Raw genomic sequence first — 18905 nt, forward strand, 5'->3', positions numbered from 1 at the left:
CTTTGTCTCCGCTGGACGCAGCTGAAGGCGCACCTGAGGGGTGAAGGCACAGCGGGGCGGCGGGGACACCCCGCTCCCTCCCGCAGCAGCTGAGCGAGAGCGCCCAGGTGGGGCTGAGAGCACATGCCTGGGCTCAGGGGCAGGGGCGCCCCGGCTACCTCGGGGCGAGCCGGAGTCCGGAGCGCAGCCTCGGCCATGCTCCGGCTCCCTCTCGCCCCGGGTGGTCATGCACCTGAACGCTGTCCCTCTTAGCTCCATATGTCTTCTCCCTTCCTTTAGGAAAGGACTGAAGTCTTAAGTCAAGCCAAGATGGCCAGAAGGAGTCCGGGTCCGTGGTTTGTACCCTGGGTCTGCCTGGTGCTGGTGCTGCACTTGGGCGAAGGGCAGAAGGAAAAACCCTTCGGTGAGATGTGCCTGGAGGACTTCACGGCAGGGCTGCCGGACTGGGTGCTGGACACAGACGCCTCCGTCCAGAATGGAGCCACCTTCTTGTCGTCCCCCATGGTGCATCGGAGCAGGGACTGCATGCGAGCCTGCTGTAAGGACCCCGCTTGTAACCTGGCTCTCGTGGAGCAGGGCCCGCGCTCGGAGGAAGACCGCATCCAGGGCTGCTTTCTCCTCAATTGCCTCTATGAGAAGGCTTTCGTTTGCAGGTTTGCCAGGAAGATCGGCTTTCTCAACTTCTTGAAGAAGGACGTGTACGATTCCTACCTGGCAATGCAGAATCACAGACCTAGTGGTAAGGTGCCCGTAATGGATCCCTGCAAGCCAGGTCTGGAAGAGTATTAATGGTCACTTGGTGCCAGCTCCTCCGGCCATCCTATGAGCATTAATGGTCACTTGGTGCCAGCTCCTCCGGCCATCCTATGAGCCACAAAGGTTTTTCCCAAACCCCAGTGCTCATTTTTAAGATCTGTGCCTCAGTCTACTTGTTAGTAAATGAATAAGGAATCTCTCTTTAACCTGTTTGAAGCAGGTGGAGTGTGTGATTAACCAGTCAGAGTTTTTGTTAGTAAATGAATAAGGAATCTCTCTTTAACCTGTTTGAAGCAGGTGGAGTGTGTGATTAACCAGTCAGAGTTTTTGTTACTTGACAATGTAGAGAAAAAGGTGTTTTTCTTCTCCCTTCCCCTGGGCCTTTGAGGTTGGAAAGTGAAATCTTCTAAAAAGCTACACATCACCAGGTTTTAAAGGGCTGCATTAATCTCTTAATTGCTCAGGGGCTGGAGGCAGGATGCAATCCACTTACCTTTATTTAACAGCAGCCTGGATGGTGAGGTGCGTCTGTACTTCTCTGCTTGTTGGGGCTGTTTCTGCTTGTTGCTTCTGGGAGAGGAGCAGCTGGTCATAACATTTCCCCTTTGGAGGTGGGTTTCTCTTCTGCAATCCCTGTTTCCCTGCTCTAAAAGATTGCACCCGGACGCAGAGAGCCAGGCAGAAAAGGAACTAATCTGAAGCTGGTCACCTGTCATCTCCAAAGAATTGCAGTGTGTTCAGAAACACTAAAACCACAGCAGCTTCTCCTTTTGTCCCCTCCTTCTGTTTTGGTTGAAGCCTAAGAAGGCTGGCATGTTTCTAGCCTGGCTGGGTCTTTGGCAACCATAACCAGTTTATCATTTGTTGGTCCCTGGGCAGGGCTGTTAGGGATATCTCTATAGGTAATCCTCCTCACACCCCCTCCCAGCCCACCTGTGGGAAGGAAAGGATCTGTGAAGATGGCAAGGGGAGCATCTAGGTGGGTGCAATGGCTTGATGATGTGAGCTTTGTTCTTCTGCTGGGATGTGCCAGCCTGAGGCCTTGTGGGTGCTGGAAGTGGGAAATGGCCCCAAACTTCACAATGACCACTTCTCCATCCTGAGTAGCAGTGTGAGGGGGTTTGGAGCAGGGCACAACTTCTCTGAAGCGGCCCTTGGGTGTTGCTGGTTTGAACAGCAGTGTGGCAGAAGTGGTCCTCCTGATCCTCTGTCTCTGCTCATGGCTTCCTACTGGATTTTAGGGTTTTTTGTCAGGTGTCTGACTGTTTCAGTATTTCTCCCACATCTCTGTTCCAGGCTCAAAATCCTTTTCACAGGAGCTGCAGTTAGGGAGGAACTGAAGGCCACATCACCAAGACTGGAGGTGGCATGCTGGCAGCTATCTAAACTCCTATATGCTTTGCTGTAGGAGGAAAAGGGAATACATCATCTCTAGTACATCCTGATTTCACAAGATTAGATTAAAATACAATGTACTCTTGAGCAATTCAGCCTCTTTACCTCTGTGGAGCAGTGCCTCATACAAGAAGACTGCAAGCCCCTCGTCTCTTGGCTGGTCCCAGGACCTGGCATTCCATGTGTGCAGATCTTTAGAAAGTGTCCCGGGGTCACTGACCTCTCTGTGGGACCAGAAGTGACATGTTTGCTAAAATATGGCACCGAGCTGCAGCACCCCAGAATATGAAGTTGCTGTCTTGCAATCCACCCCTGGTGCTCCTTTCACCGATCCTGGCATGGCTGCGGTGGAGCAGGAAGACCCAGGAGGGTTTATCAGTAAGAGGTGAAAAGCACTCCAGAAATGCAGTTTGGGTGCCTCTCCTTACTCACATGGGGCTTGTGCCTCGGGCTGCTGTGGGTGTAGGAAGGGCTTGGTCTCTTCTAGAGCTGTCTTTGTCTTTCAGAGGGTGCTGGGTGCCAGGCAGGTCTCCAGCTGTAGTGACAGACACTGGGCACTCACCGCTGTTATTTGGGTCAGGCTGCAATGTCCGTGCTGTGCTTTTATTGGAAATGTGTTTCCCTCCTCTCTGAATTTTTTAGGCATTGTCTTTGATACCAAAAGCTTTTTGAATAACGTTGAATGACGTTTGAAAAACGTTTGAATAACTGGACGGCTAGCAGGGGAAAGAGACCAAGAGAGTTATGTTACTGGAGAAATAACTTAGTCCTCCTCCCTACAGCAGTTGATGAGATACTTAAAAATGTTGATGTCCATTTTGATTCAGATATAAAGCAAAAAAATCCAGAGCAAAACCCCAAGCCCTTCCAGCCATGATTCTGGAATTGGGTCGATGCAGGACCTGTCTGGACAGGAAGGTGGATGCCTGGCTGTCAGTGAGGGGGAAAAGGGGAAGGGCACAATGGGGCAGGTGCAGGAACCTCTGGGCACTGAGCATGTCTGCCTGGAAGCATAAGGAAGCTCTACAGCCTTTTTGCTTCTGGACCTTTTAGGGATGCCTGAAGAGGCCGGGTGAAACAAGCGTTAAAGGAAGCTGGTTTTGGCATGTCAGGTCTTCCTCCCAAAATCTTGGCCCAGGTTTTGGACTGGAGACAGAACTGTGTTGTTTTCCTGCTGTTGCATTGTATCACTGCTAAAACATGAAGTTTTGTGACTACTCTGGATCCCGGGTTACTGTCAGTCCCCTGATTCTGGCCCTAAGGGTCTGCAGGAAGCTTATCTGCTGCTTTATCATGCATTCCTTTCCTGTATGCCTGCTGTCAGGTGTCCTAGGAACCTTTACCTGTATCACTCTTTCAACACCCTCTGCACTGATAAGAATTAAATGCAGTTTTTTCTAGTGAATAATGAAATACCCAGTTAGTGATTCCAGTGGGTGACATTAAACAAAAAAGTCACAGGTTATAAGACCCACACTACTACTGCTACTACAGGGAGCAGACCTGTTGAATTAAGAGGTTTATATATGTTTAGGAGGAGACTAGGTAACACTTGAAAGAGAGCACACAGCTGGGGGCTGCTGAATGGACAAATTTAATCTTGGAGTGTTTCTAGAGCCTGATGGAAGTAGCTGGAAGAGCATATTCTTGCAGTGCTCTTGCTTCTCTTCAAGCATCCACAATGATGGATGGCAAGTGAACACAGGGACAGGGGAACCTGCTCTAACCCACTCTTGCCACTCTTACATTGTTATGACTTCAGAAAAACCTGTGGGGACAGTCAACAAGGAATACAGCTGAAATCTGGATTCTGCACATCTTCTGAATGTATTTTCAGTGTTTTGCAGAGCAAGAGCTTCTGAGTTCTTCATAAGCTGGTGACGACAGCTTGGCACTGTCTCTTGCCTGTTTCAGCTAACGTACAGCCTGAAGTCTCTGATGTTATTGTTAAAAGGCACAATCTTCTTAAATGATTCCTGAGCCTGAACTTTGGTGCGAGTTTTCTGCCTGGCTCATCCGGGAGGGGCAGGCTCACCGTGCACTTTATTGGTTATAATGGAGCCCAGTGTTTAAGTAACTAGCCCAGCTTATTCTGGTCTAGGCAAACCAGTTTTGGGTGTGAAACTGGAAAATAACCTCCCTGAACCTTTGTCCATTTCTTGAACTGAACCTTTTGTGGTTGTTTTGAAATGCTCAGTGATGCTCTCCTACTCCTGTTGAATCCAAGGCTTGTGAGTGGGAGACAGAAAGAACCACAGGGCTCTGATCAGATATGTCTGCTCCTGCCTCACCATGGAGGGAGATTCGCAGGCTAAAACTTTGGTAATGCAATTCAAGAGGAGAGCTCCCCAAGAGTAAAGCTCATCCCTCCTCAAATGTTTGGTCCTATGCTGGTTTCCATTCTGTGGACAACTAAAATGAGCAGCAGTGGTATCACAGCTGGAGCTGGGACAGGTCCCCTTTGGGTGATGCTGTTGAGCCCTGAGCCAGCTGCTCATCCTTAAGCTCAGGCCAGGAGATGGGAATTTGCAGAGTCAGTACCCACAGCACAGATTCAGAGGCTAATGTGTTCTGGAAGGGTCCTGGAAGACCAGCTGGTCCAGATCCGTGCTCAGTGTGGGTGATGAGGGCCTTCCACTCCACTTGCTGTGAAATAAGTATTTGTCATGCAGCATTTACTGAAGTGGCTACATCATGTCCTGTCTCCAGAGCTCCAGTCTCCTCAAAGAGACTGGAGGCACAAACCAATCTTCACTAAAATAGCATAAATACCTGTGGGAGAGTCTTTCCCTCTGCCTGCCAAAGCAAATAGGAGTGGTTTCCCACACTCTGAGGAAGGATGAAGGGAACCTAGTGACAGCAGCATTTTATGTTATTCTGAAAATATAATCCATGCAGTCATACTGTATTGTTTTAGAGAGGTTAAGTTGATCTGCTCTGTGCACCACTTACAAACCATTACAAAACCACTAGAAACCAATGCTGAGAGCTGCTTGGCTGTGCAGGAGTTGTTAGAAAACTGTATGGCTTTATCATGACTGTATTTGCTGCCCAGCCAGGATGAAGCCCTAAAGAAAGAGCCTGTATTTCTCTTTCTCCAGGCACTGCATTGCGTTGCCTTGTTCCCTTTTCTCTCTTTCCACCTCAGGCAAATTAATACTGTGGCAGCAGTGTCATCCTTCATTACCTCTGCCCATGGAAATGGAGAGTTTTCTAGTGTGGATGGGTGAGGAAGCTGTTCACTTTTAAATGACTTCCCTGGAAGCAATGCAGCAGCAGAAGTTTAACATTTGTGGGAAGAGCCACACTGCTGCCCAACTTCTTTTGCAGCAGACAGGTTCTGCTGGCTTCTGACACTTGAAATCTCCAAGGTCCTGTGTCTCATGGATGCTAGAATTTGGGTGGCCTCATTTTTGCTCCTGTCTCTGCTCCTGGCCTGGTCAGTGGCTTCAGCAGTGGCTTTTGTCCCTGGTGCATACCACACTTGTCTCATTTGCAGGTTGCTCCTGCAAAGCAGGAGTCAGCAGTCAGCAGAGGGCTGTAGGGCCCCTCAGTCACTATGAGAAAGCTTTCCTTCTCTTTCTAGTGATAACCTCAAATCATTCTGAGGTATTTTTAAGCATTGCTGTGTAGTCTCAGCTACTCAGGGTGTATCTGCATGAGCTCTGGAATGGAGAAAATCTGGTTTTCCATAGATCTCAAGGGCAAAAGCTAATATCTGAATTCCAGAAGAGAAAAACCTCCAAACTGTGAGCTTTGCAAGTACGTTCTGCCATGGGATTTCAATGGTGCCTGCATAGCAAGGTCCCTAGTGGGGTCTCTCCCCCACTTTGATGCTTATTTTTGAAGCCCTTGTAGAAATGAATATCTTTTAAATTCCAGTTCCCCCATCAATTTTGGTTCAAGCTAACTCATTTGAGGTGAAGCCAGACAAGCCACTGACTGCATGAGCTTTTAAACAAGAAATTTTTAAAAAGTAAAAACCAGGGTCTCGGGTGTGAATAGAGCATGAGTAATAAAACTTTTTTAAGCAATTTGGAGTCCCTCTATCATGCTTTCCTCTGGAATCATAAAGAAAAGCTACATCCCCTACTAATGTGTTATATAAATGGGAGAGGAAATTGTTGCTTACAATGTGATTCCAGGAGAATGTTTCACAGTAAAAAGCATGCCACAGACAGCATCATAAAGCTTTAACCTCCCTGCTAATTACAGACTTTTACAGCTGAAACTTTCCATGGTCGAAAGAGCATTATAACAAAGGTTACTTTCATTTTTCCTACAGACTTTCAGAGCAAAACAGTGGAGTCTCTGTTGTATGAGCAGTTTGCTGATACTCACTGTGGGTCGGTCAGCACTTGCTTCTAAAGCTCAGGTGGAAAACAGCCACATTGCCAGGGAAGGCTTCCTGCAGTCAGTGTGGCAGAAATACTCCAAAGTCACTGAACTTTCAGGCATCCTAAGGAGAAAAGGGATAGACTTGAAAAACAGGTCCTTAAATTCTAGTGAGCATTATTCCTTGGCAGTCACCACAAATCAAGAAATACTCTTGACTCTTCTTCTGGGTGTGAAGAGAGTCAGTAAATTTGGCTAATCAGAAATGGGAACTGGAGAAGTTGCTGACCCATTGAATAGAACTGAGCTTTTACTTGATCATGCAACCCACAACCCAAAGTAGCTGGATATTTGGCCTGCGATTTTTTGTTCAAAGTGTACATGCTTACATATGTCAAGGAAAAACATGATTTGGAGTCACGAGTTAAGGATCAGCCCCTGTGTTGTTGAAAAACTGGTCTTTTCCTTGTGCAATTGCACCCACCTACTGGGCTCACCCTGGCAGGACAGTGGCAGGGAGTAGGCTGCCTTTCTCCCTGCTGGGCTCCTGGTGTTTGCCTGGCAGGAATGGCAGGAATGTGACCCCTTTCCAGAGCTTGCAGTGGTGTGTACAAGGTGACAAAAGAACTAAGTGGCCTGTTTTAATGTCAGGTTTGTTTGTACATATGCCTTGTATTACATATGCCTTCAGTAGACTGCAGCAAGAGTCAGCAGCTGGGATCTGAATCCAGACACACAGAATTCAAACAGGAAATTAGGAGCAAGTCTGCATCAGTGAAAATAATCAGCTAATGGAGTAATTTTCTAAGGGGTTTGGACACTAATCCTCTCCTTCAGTCACAGTTGATAGAACAGTGTAATGGCAGAGTGATTTCTATCTAGCTTATGAATGATAGTTGATGCCTTTACAAAAGACTCAGGCTGAGCTGGAACACTGAATCTTGGACTTGGTACAGGTGCTACCAGGTGGAGTTTTATGGGCTGAGCTATGCACAAAGCCTGCAATCAGAGACGTTCAGGTCAGAAGGAATTATGAGTCAGGCTCAGTGGTGTCATTGTATAGCCTGTTCTTGCTGGCATGGGCAGGGATCAGTTTACACCTCTTGTACTTCCAGGCTGGAAAAACATTTAATAGATCATGGAAGTTACTGGTAAGATAATCTGTGAAACAGTACAAAAATAACAATCTCATGAATGGTTTTTTGTGCAGTTTTAAAAGCATGTATGTCAGAGAGTGGGGTGGAACATGAGCTGGAAGAGAAATATTTCCCATCCAAGTCCCACATTGTATAGCTCTGGCTAAATACACTGATGTAATGCTTAGAGATAGTGGGAGGAATGATGGGAGTCAGTCCCACATTCTTCAACACCCACATCAGGCCATCTGGCCAAGTGAAGGGTGGGCATTCCTCTGTGCTCTTCTGCAAGGATGTGGTCCCACTCTCAGGAGCACAATGGCTGTAGCCACAGGGCCACCCTCTTATGGTGGTTCCTGTGGACAGAAGTGCCCAGGGAGCCAGCTGGCTCAAAGAGACTGCCATAGTGGGTTGTGGACTTATTAAATTAGTGAGGGCACTAATAACGGTACTGATTGCCTATTGCTTGCTCAGGCCGCAAGGGGTACAGCTGTATAAATATGTTTTCCTTTTAGCAGTTAAAGTCTGGATTGATTTAGCCTGGAAGAATCCCCTTCCCTTGTCTTCCTGTAGTGGAGACAAGGACTGGACCCTTCAGCCTCTTACCCAAGCCTTGTTCTACATTTCTTCTGCAGATGACCACCCTCCAATAGCCCGTGCTGTCAAGGACATGAGGGTACAGCCAGGGGAGCCAGTGATGCTGAGAGGCACAGAGAGCACGGATGACCATGGGATAGTCAGCTATGAATGGAAGCAGATCCTTGGCGACCCCTCTGCGGAGATGAAGGTAGGGAGCTGCAGGGAATAAGCAGCTTGCTCATGGCACCTGTGTTCTGCACTAGGTTGATCAGTCAGAGCCTTGACTTAAATGTCACCTTAAAGCTTGACTTAAAGTTCACCTTGTCCTTCCTTTTTCAAGCCAGTCCATGCAGGAGCCTGTTTCCAAAAACTATGGAGCGATCCTTGCGGTTGCCCTCCCGGTCTCACACACATTTAGAAGTGTCATTTTTGGCCTCATTAGGTCTCAGGCTCCCTGCACAGGATGCTGTCACAAGTCTTCCTGAGCAACACCTGACCTGCCTGGGTGGGAGGAGCTGAGAGGGCTAAGCTTCCATGCAAGATCTGCCTCTGGTCCCAAGATCCCGTAGTTAAGTGAAGGGCCTTCTCTTAGTTTTACTCTGTCCACTTTAGTTTATTTCCTCTTCTGTCTCTGAACAATCTGGTCTCGGGCTCTGCTTCTGTTCTCCTGGGGCTTTTCCTGGACTTTGCCTCTCTTGAAATTGTTTTCTTCCTCCTATTCTATCTGAGCTGGAGCAGAAATCCAAGATCTCTGGGGTGTGAACGCTGCCCATGTGCTAGATGTTAAAAGTGAATTGTGGCTTTAGAAGGGCAAATTATTTATTTTAAACTTCTGCAAAATGCTTTGGGAAGCCATGGGGTTGATGTGGAGTTCTTGCACCTTTTGGAAGAATTAGCAAACAAGTACATCAGGCCCACAAGTGATTCGGAACATCAGCAGTGATGAGCTCTAAAGTGCCAAGGGGTCTGTGTAATCCAGCAAGTGCTCCTTTCCTTTTCCCTTTGCCCTAGCCCAACCAAAGCAACTTCCTTGGAGGGGGGGAGGTCCCCTAATATTACACTGTATTAACTACATAAAAATTATATATGGCAAGGCTGTGTTCTTTTGAAACCTAATCAAAACCAGAGATAGCATGGAAATGAATGTCCAATTCTATTGTAAATATAAAAGAAAAGTTTGTGTCAATAATATTGTAGCTTTCTCCTCTGACAAAATAATTAAATACAGCTACCTTATTCCCTATGTACTAAGTAAATGATTCATAATAGGTTTTGAGTTTTAAAAAGTTAAGTAAAAACTACAGGTATTTCTGTTCTCTCTAAAGAGTTTTATTTTCCCTTGTGCTTTCACAATGCCCCAAACCATGAAGTATCTGATTATGCTTGTGGTACTTGTTCTCTCTCCATTGCAGTTGGGTACCAGTCCGTGGGTTTGAGGGGATTGTCTAGTACTGAGACATTTTTCATGCCAGACATCTGCTCGAAGGTTTCCATCCAAGTTCCTTTCTCCCTAATACAGGAATATGGACCTTGCATAGTTTCAGTCACTTCTTCCTTAGAAGTACTTTTCTCCTACATAAGCCTTTCTTTTGCATTCTCAGAAGCACGAAGAAGATCAGGTAGAAATCTCCAACCTCCAGGTGGGGACTTACGTCTTCCAGCTCACTGTCACAGACACTGCACAGCAGCAAGACTTCACCAACATCACCATTGTGGTGCTGAGCTCTGAGCAGACAGAAGGTGAGGCTGAGCCCACACATGTCTACCTGGAGTCCTCGAGCCTGGGTGCTGCTCTGGCCTTACTGGTGCTTTTCTCAGAGGGGTGGATGGGAGAAGAGCACAACCAAGAGCCTGGACTTGCATGTCAGCTTTTCCCAGTAATAGCCTGCACTAGTAGTGCAAGGTCTCTGCATTCTTAGTGATCTATTTTGGAGTTTTCATGGACCCTTGCAGGAGATGGTGCCTGCAATAACCCCATCTGCTCTGCCTGTCGTTGCTCTCTGCTGGGTGACACCAGAGTGGATGAAGTTTGGGGTGCAACTGAGGTTGCAAAACAGGAGAACATGAAAGGTTTTGTTGACTCTTGGTTTTGCTGTGAAGGCCCTTAGCTTGCAGGGTAGGTGGACTCATCTGCAGGACATTCAATGTATCCCTGGATTTTTTTTTTCTTTAATAGCATTATTTAATGATGAAAATGTTTAACATTTCAAGTGTATTAGGAGTGAGGAGTTCTTGGACAAATGGTTGACTAGTAGCTAAACAGGGGATGTCTCCTACCTCAGGTACCATAAAAATATAAGAGCAGTTATGTCAAGTGATGCTAAAGGTCTGACCAAAGTCCAATACACTGCCTTCAACAGTGTGCAGAGGTTGGTACTTTGGAAAGAGTGCAAGAACATTACATGCTATCAGTAAATCTCTACTATGCTTGAGTAATCCCCAAGGATTTTGCAGCTGGGAGATGTTTTTAAGCAGAAGATGGTGTCTTTGTGTTCAATAACCATGTAGGAATCCCTTTTTGGCCTCATGTAATCTTTGAAAAGCAGCAACCTCCTGAAGCAAGGAGTTTCACAGCTTAACTATGAGCTGTGTGGGGATGCAGCTCCTTTTTTTTTTATGGATGTACCACCTTTTAATTAGGTTTTGTGACCCTCCCTTTCATATAAAAAAATGAATTCTGTGATTTCCTACTCTCCTCCATGTTGATCAAGATTTTATAAACCTTTCAGACATGTCCTTTGGAAGTTTTTTGTTTGCCTTCACATATACAAAACAGAAAGTCTTCCAAAGGACTTATCTAACCCAGACCCTTTTGTTAACTTTCTTGATAGAGCATTGTTTGACCCCAAAGAAGGTGGGTTGGTGTCGGGGATCTTTTCCACGCTGGTTTTACAACCCGAGCCTTCAGCAGTGTGAGGAGTTCATTTTTGGTGGCTGCAAACCCAACAAGAATAACTACTTACGGGAAGAGGAGTGTGAACTCGCCTGCAAGAATGTCAGAGGTGAGTACTTCAAAAATCCAGCATCCCTCTTTCTCATAGGATTGGGATGACCCTATGGATAAGTTCTGCAGCCTCTTGGCTGACACCTAATTAGAGCCCAGTAAGCTGAGGAGACTGGGCTAATTGTGGATGGGCAGTCATTGTCTTGGGCTGCCAACGTATCTGAGCCAGCTCCTAAAGCCCTGGACAGTGTCCCTGGTATTCCTCTGGCTGCAGAAGCCCTCATCCAATCTTTGTGTTGCATCTGAAGCCTAAATTCAGAGAGCAGCATCTTGCAGTTGGGCGCCAGAAATGAAGTTAATCTCCCTCATTGCCACCCTCAAGCCACTGAGAACAATTTAGTGCTGCTCAGATAAATGGGCTGAGCCTCTGCCAGGCCCATTGCAGTGCACAGCTTAAGAAGGAGGCTAAAGCCTTGGAAAAGAAAGACAATTTGGAAATGGTCTACCTTGTGGTAGGAAGTTCCCCTGTACTTCTCCAGGCTTGCCTCACATAGGTACAGGCTCATCCGGATCTTTGAGTAGTAGGCATCCATATTTCACCTCTGTAATCCAGGGCCCCCTTCCAGAAAATATGCTCTTCTCATGTGATACATGAAGGCAATATAAAGCTGATCTTAAGCTGAAAAAATGCTGTGGTAAGTTTATTTTATTTTATTTTTCCCCTTGTCTCTTCAGGTTCTGTTGGTGGGCGACAACAGCCAGGTGAGTCTCCCATAGGCCAATGTAATCCTACTGCAAGCTTGGGCTGAGTGTCTCATGTCCATTCCTGTGGCTTTTGATTAGGACTCTGTGGAAAGTGAGGCACTGGAGAGTAATTTCTTTAGTAAGCCTTTCACTTTCATGTCATAGGATAATTTAGGTTGGGGATTACCTCTAGAGGTCATCTGATCCAACCCACTACTGAAAGCAGGCCCAGGTTTGAGTCACACTAAGTTGCTCAGCTCTTTATCCAGTTCAGTTTTGGGTATCTCTGAAAAAGGAGATTTTACACTTTGTCTGGTCCAACCATGCCAGTGTTTGATGACCTTCATTATAATTTTTTCCCCTTATACTGAATTGCTTTCCCTTGTTGCAACTCCTGTCTGTTGCTGCTCATCCTACTACTGTGCTCCAAAATGAATGTCTCTTCTATAATCTCTGTCTTCTCCTCATGCGAGGTCTTGTGCCCCAGGCTCTTGCTGAGATTTATTCTAGTATGCCAATGTTTTTTGACACTGGGGAGCTGAGAACTGGGCACAATACTCAGCACTTGGGACCACCTCTAGAGCAAAGTGGCTTGAAGCTTTTGCAGCCCAGTGTGCAGGTTTCAGTTTGGCTTTCCTAATTTAATCCCCCATGCTTGGGCAATGTCTCCATATTCTTCCTGAGTAACTTATTCTTGCTTTCACCTGCTATGTACTTCTTTCTGAGAGGAAACATGGCTGTTTCCAGAGTAATGTTTCCTTTATAAACAGGAATTTTTTGGGGGGGTTTAGGGTGGCATTGAGAAGAGACCTTTACCAGTCTGCCTTGTTTCTTGTTTGCCAGCCCTATCAGCAGCTTTTAAGTCCTTTGTAAAGCATCTGGCAGGGAGAAACAATGAATTTTAATGAGCTATCTGAACTGTTTCTGGTGCAGTATGCAATGGGAACTGTCAGGCCCCCTTCTTCAGATGCAAGGATGGTTGCTGCATTGATGCCTATCTGGAGTGTGATGAAACTCCCGACTGTGCTGATGAATCGGATGAGATGTACTGTGAGCAATGTAAGTACTTTAAATTCTGGCTCAGACAACTTTACCATCTGCCCAGGAATGGGTCCAATGTAAGTTACAGGTGCTGAGTCAATACTGTTTGATGTCCTCTGTTCTTAACTCCTGACCCTGCACTATCTCTTTCCACAGTATTACTGTTTGCAGGTTCTGCCATGTCCTGTATCTCTGCTGACTGCAAGAGATGACCTTCCTTCTATGATGTTTCCTGCCTCTTAAATGGGCTTTGAGTCTCTTCTCTGCACCTATCTGTAAGACTTCAGGCCTGTCTTTCTGTCCCCTTTCAATATTTTTCTCACTGAATGTCCTTACCCGCTCTCTTAGAGTGGGGAAATGGGGAAGGAAACCACTATTTCTCCAAGTCTGTCCTGTGGCACAGTCCCCTTAATATCTTCTTATGCTAATGTAAATGCACCCTATCTTCTCCCTTCTTCCATCCCTCCTCACCTCTTCTGAATTCCCATAATCTCTTTCCTATGTGTGGGTGTTTTGTTGCCTTTTTAGATTTGCAAGCCTATGATGCATCTCTCGCCTTCTTGTATATTCTGCACTAGTACTATTTTATAGTTCTTAAAACCTGGACTGGAGTGACTCTTTCCATACTTCTTGATGGAAAACAAAAATAAGAAAGTAGCCTTTATTTTCCTTAGTTTTGTCTCTGTATATATGAATTGAAAATTAGGAAGAGTTTCTTGCTACTACATTTTATTTTTCCCATGTTCCTCTCATGGCTTTGAGATACATAAGAACATCAAATGATATCTCCCTTCCTCTGGCTCGTGATAGCAAAGGAAGGTGCAGGAAAGCCCTGTCTGCCCATGTCTGCATGGACAGAGGCATTTCTTTTCAACTAGTGAGAAAAGCAACATGAAATGTTTCCCTTGCAGATGCTCGTGAGTTCAATAGGCTGCAGAAAATCAATGTCACACATAAGCAAGGTATGTATGTGCCATCCAGAGTACTTAGGCTGACCTCTGCCAGCTTTTGGTTTTTTCTTCAGTTTGTTGTTCCATGGTAAAACTGCTTCCCTCTATGAATTCAAAACCAGGTGTAGCATCTGGATAGTCCCTGTACTGAAAATGAGCAAGGGCCTGTTCTCTCACCTTGAGGACAGCTGTTGGCAGCAGGCATTCACTCTCCTGCCTAAGCTTTTTCCATCCAGGTAGGTCTGATGCATGTTGCTTGCTGGGCACAGTACCTGGCCTGTACACAAGCCTGCAGCACAGTTTGCTTTTTTTTTGTTTTAAATAGTGCCAACCAAAGCAGTGTGGGGGACACAGCAATGTCTGTGCTCAATCCCATATCTTTGCCTTGTTTATTAAACTGTAGACAGTAGACCTATCACAGGGCTAAAAGAATATATTCCAAGTCACTTAAATGCAGCTGGGTTGTAGAGGTGACCTGAGCTGATCTGTAGTTTCTGTGTGTCTAGGCTCTTCATGTTCCCTTCTGCCTCCCAGGGAGGACAGGTCATTTCCACAGGGGAGTGAATCCAGGGTTTACCATGGCTCCTTACTCTGAAGTTCCTTTTTCTGCTTGCTAGTTGGATTTATGGCAGGTGCCAGCTCACCTTTGCATTGCAAATTTGGCTAGCTGGCAACTGAGCAGTGGGGACCTGAGAGCCACTGTTCCAGCTATGGATTTCCTCTGCCATGGTGCTTGTGCCCTTTTGTTGTGAGCAGAAAATTTTTCTGCTCTGGGAAGACACTGCTTGGGCTAAAGCACCTCTGCCTTGCTTTGCCAGGCCACTGTTTGGACTTGCCTGATACTGGACAGTGCACTGAGAGCATCTCCCGCTGGTACTACAACCCATTCCTGGAGAAATGTGACCCCTTCACCTATGGGGGCTGTGGTGGCAACAGCAACAACTTTGAACAAGAGGAAGAGTGCATGAAATCATGTTCAGGCATCACAAGTAAGCATACATAGTGGGGGCTGGAGTTTTACTGATCAAACTGGGAAACCCACTTCGGATTAAGTTCTGTGGTCCCAAAGAGGCAGTGCCTTGGGAGCTTTCAGTCAAAGCTGCTCTGCTGTCAAACCCTGGCCATGACCCACAGTATGGTCTATGGAGGATCTACAGCATCTTTCTGCAATGCAGCCTGTCATTTCACAGAGCTGGAAAGCATTTTGGGTGCTGATATTGAAGAAGAGACAAAGGAAGATAACAAAACTAGCCAGAGATATATCTGCTTTGAAGAGAATCTAACCTGGTATCTTGGCTCCAGGTCTCCCCAAGTGAGAGGGGAGAAATTGAGAAAATCCTCAATGACACATACTAGCCTGAAGCTTTAAACAAAACAGGGAAAGGGTTACACTGTACACTTGGTACATATTGCTTTGGAGGCCAACAGGAAGAATACTGCCAAACTGTATCTGCTAAGAGGCAAACTACCTCCCTCAGCTACACAGGGCCTCACAGCCCACCCTGAGGGCTCAGTACCTTGGCTGTCAAGGAGGGATGCTGTGTGCCTTCAGTCACTTCAGAGCACTGGAAATATGCTCCTCAGAAACCTGTCTTATCCCTTGTTCCAGCCTTCTTTGTAAAACCTTTTTTCTTTCCTCTGTGTTCCAATTCAGAAGCAGATGTCATTGGCCGAAGATGGGAATCATTTGAGTCCCAAACTGCTATGCTAAGTGAGTAACAATTCTCCCAACCAATCTTTCTTGTTGCTTCTCCTTGTCCTGAAAAATACTTTGTCTTTCCTTGCAAAGAGTAGCCTTCTCTCCCACACCCCTTTTGAAGCTGGGGGAGCAGTGTGGGATTTGTGGGATGCTGGCAGTGGCAAGAGGTGCTTCTGTGCACTGTGCAGCTGTGGTCAATTTTTTCCTGTAGCTCTTACAGAGGCTCCTGTTTTTCTTCCCATCAACTTGCATGAATGTTCCACTGTCCAACATCAAAAAATGGGAAGTAAAACTCTTCCTAAGGACCGGTTTCACATAAGGACTACGAACTTCTACAAGAAAGAAAGCTCAAGTGGATATGTGAATAATATCAAGTGCTAGACTGTGGGGAAATGTGATGACCTCTCTACAGCACTAAAAAAGCCCAATGTTACTGAAATACAAATTCTTTTAAAAATGTCACATGAAGGTTATTGTTCTTAAATCCTAGAGATTGATTTAATCCTTGAATTCACACTCAAAAGCATCATGTTTGACTGTCTCCACTGATGAGGCAAGGGTTTGCTGGGTTGGAGAAGTCCTCACACCAATGCCAAGAGTACTTTCCCACAAACTCAGCCTATCCTCCATAGCTCACTCCCTCGGTGTTGTCCCAGCCAGGAGGTGCCTTCTGTGACCACCCTTTGGTGGTCTCCCTGTTGAGGGATGGCACAAGGCTGCTGCTGCAGAAGGATTTGATATTCCTAGGGTTGTCAAAGGGCCAAGCCTGCCAAAGTCGCGGAACAGCCTTTAGAGGGCGTGGTGCATCTGGGAAACGATGATGGGAACTATCGTTAGGGAGCCACAGGCTGGCTGTGGCATGCAGCTGCCTCTTTCTTCTCTGCCGGTTGTGCAGTGACCACCGTGCTGCCATGTCAGCTGTTGCCTCTTTGCCAGCACAATTACTGCAGTGGCTTTTGTGCTTGCCTCATCCTGGCCACTCCTGCTGCATCAGAGTTTGTGGAGCATCCCTTCTAATTGTGTTCATGTATTCCTGCAGGTGCCTTTGAGGTAGTGATTGCTGTGCTCCTCGGGATCTGCATCATGGTGGTCCTGGTGTTCATTGGCTACTTCTTCCTGAAGAAAAGGAAGAAGAGCAGCCACCGCCGTCAGCCTCCCACTGCTACCAACTCAACCCTCTCCACCACAGAGGACACTGAGCGTCTGTTCTACAGCAGTGGCATCAAACCAGTCTGACCTACAGCCTCTTTCTCCAGCTCAGCACTAGGGCACTCCCCAAAACTTCTGGGGCTCTGTTTTTAGACACAGGTCTGTGCCTGAAGGACTCGTTCTCTGAGAAGACATTTGGAGCATCAGGCCAAGATTCAACTGTGATTTGGCAGTACTACTATTTGTGATTGTCTAGGCTAAATGGCTGCTCTGCAAAGTGAGGAACTGGGAGCATTCTGTTGCTCTCTGACAGCCATCCATTCCTAACCTCAAACAATCCAGTGAAACTCTGAATTACATCTTTCTTCCTGCTCAAACCTGGGGCACTTTGCTCAACTTCCTGAAGGAGTCTGGAACTGGATCTGTGTAGCATTCATGTTGGTGAATGGTGCAAGCTCACCAGAGCCAGCAATTTGTTTTCAGTGTCACTTTCTGCCACTCAACTTGTATTTTCCTCCCCTTCTGCAAGGTGCCCTGCCTTTCAACAGTCTACCTGGTCGTGGTGCATCCCTTGAGGTCTGTGGGATTCACATAATCATTCAGACCTGATCCAAGGGCTCTCTGACACTCTCTGGCAGTTCCTGTTTTCAACATGGACAGAAACAGAAATACCTGCTTAAGTCACTAGGCTTTGTTTTTTAACAGAAAAGCATACCTAGACATTTTGCTGGCTGGCTGCTGTGTTTCAGTCTCCTGTGTACAGTACACGTTCACCATTTTTCTCTCTGTGAGTTGCCCTGGTTACTTTCCCAGTGTTCAGTCTGAACCCAAACACATTGAGAAAATATCTATTTATTCTCACATGAAGTAAATGTCCATACTTCTCCTGCTGATTGTGCAGGAAAGCTGCAGCTCTGATTTCACTGCATGTTCCTGTGAGCACACTGCCTGGCCTGAGTCCCTGGTGTCTCCCAGAGCACAGGAGTGGGCTGGATACCACCAGCTAATATCCACAGGCTTCCTTGCTCCTGCTGGCTTGTCCCTTCTGATGCAAGATGAGCCCAGCCCAGCTCAGGCAGGTCCAAAGCTCATGTCTGGCCCCAAGGCAGCATGTGAAATCCCCACTTTGCCAATGTCCTGTTCCCAGTCCTGGTCCTATATGTTCTCCTGTAGTCCCTTTGCATTGAGATGCTTCTGAGCTTTGTCCTGCATCTGCTGGTCCAGACTTGTACCTCAGTGAGCTGAGGATTTCTGTTGAGGCAGAAGAAGCTCTTTGTGAAAGGCCTGATGTGCTGTCAGCTGTGGGGCTGGCATCAATCCCTAAACTTCCAGTGCCTGCTGCTCTTGGAAAACAGCTGTGAAGAGAGAGGAAACCAGTGTGTGTGCATGTGTGTGTGTGTGCGTGCGTGTGTGTAAGAAGCATAGCATGAGAAGCATAAATCTATGTACAGACTTTAGTTTAAATGCTTGGGACTCTCAGGGCCAAGGGTAGAGTGGTTCTGGAATGCTCTGGTGAAGGCATTCCCAGCTCAGGACATGGCTCAGGTCCTCTCAAGTGCAGTGGCAGGGGAGCTGCCTCCTTGGTCTGATGCCTGGGCTGAAAGGAAAGAAACTGCTGCCCAGAGTCTGCTGGCATTCTGACTGCAGGCGTCTCCCCAGCACAGGCATCTGCCTCAGCATTCCTGGGTCAGATTCCTCCTTTTTGTGACCTGTCTCATATCATTTCTTCCATCTCTTTGTTTTTCCCACAGCCTATCGTGGCCTATGCAATAAACCTAATGTCTTGATTTATTTTTTTGTGTGCTTACTCTGATAATAAAGAGATGTTTGTCTTATCTGGCTTGGGAGTGGTGTCTGAAGAGCAATGGCCCACAGAGGGTGCAGGTACAGTTCCCATGCCTGCTATCTCACAGCCTTTCATCTGCCCCAGCTGTGGGATCTCGGGAGAGCTGCTGCAGCAGCGGGCCCCTGCCGTGGGGAGGGCTGCAAGCGGGGGTGCAACATATGTGGGTACCTGAAGAGGAAACTCCTGCAGGAGGTGTTCTGGGAGAAAGATTATTACCCACTAAGTCACCCAGAGAGCAAGGCAGGGTGTAACCTGAAACTGGGTTCCAGCTGGTCAGACTGGTTTGGGCTTTGGGTCTGAAACCAAAAGCAGACACTATTCTTTAGACAGG

At 46.8% G+C, this 18905-nt stretch overlaps 1 protein-coding gene across 2 annotated transcripts; it reads left to right on the forward strand.

Annotated features, from left to right (window-relative positions):
* The first annotated feature begins 14 nt into the window (after positions 1-14).
* On the forward strand, positions 15-18563 carry SPINT1 (serine peptidase inhibitor, Kunitz type 1). 2 transcript variants are annotated; one of them, XM_036384836.1, is made up of 11 exons: positions 15-107; positions 253-739; positions 8258-8409; positions 9803-9941; positions 11033-11203; positions 11881-11907; positions 12823-12948; positions 13842-13892; positions 14699-14869; positions 15535-15591; positions 16619-18563. In XM_036384836.1, the coding sequence occupies exons 2-11, from the start codon at positions 310-312 to the stop codon at positions 16813-16815; spliced, it is 1521 nt and encodes a 506-aa protein (XP_036240729.1). In that variant the 5' UTR covers positions 15-107; positions 253-309; the 3' UTR covers positions 16816-18563. The 2 variants fall into 2 exon arrangements, with proteins under 2 accessions (XP_036240729.1, XP_036240730.1); XM_036384837.1 differs by lacking the exons at positions 13842-13892; positions 14699-14869; positions 15535-15591 and having other exon boundaries at positions 280-739.
* Positions 18564-18905: the final 342 nt, after the last annotated feature.

Source organism: Molothrus ater, chromosome 6, assembly GCF_012460135.2.
Source record: "Molothrus ater isolate BHLD 08-10-18 breed brown headed cowbird chromosome 6, BPBGC_Mater_1.1, whole genome shotgun sequence".
Lineage (NCBI taxonomy): Eukaryota > Metazoa > Chordata > Aves > Passeriformes > Icteridae > Molothrus > Molothrus ater.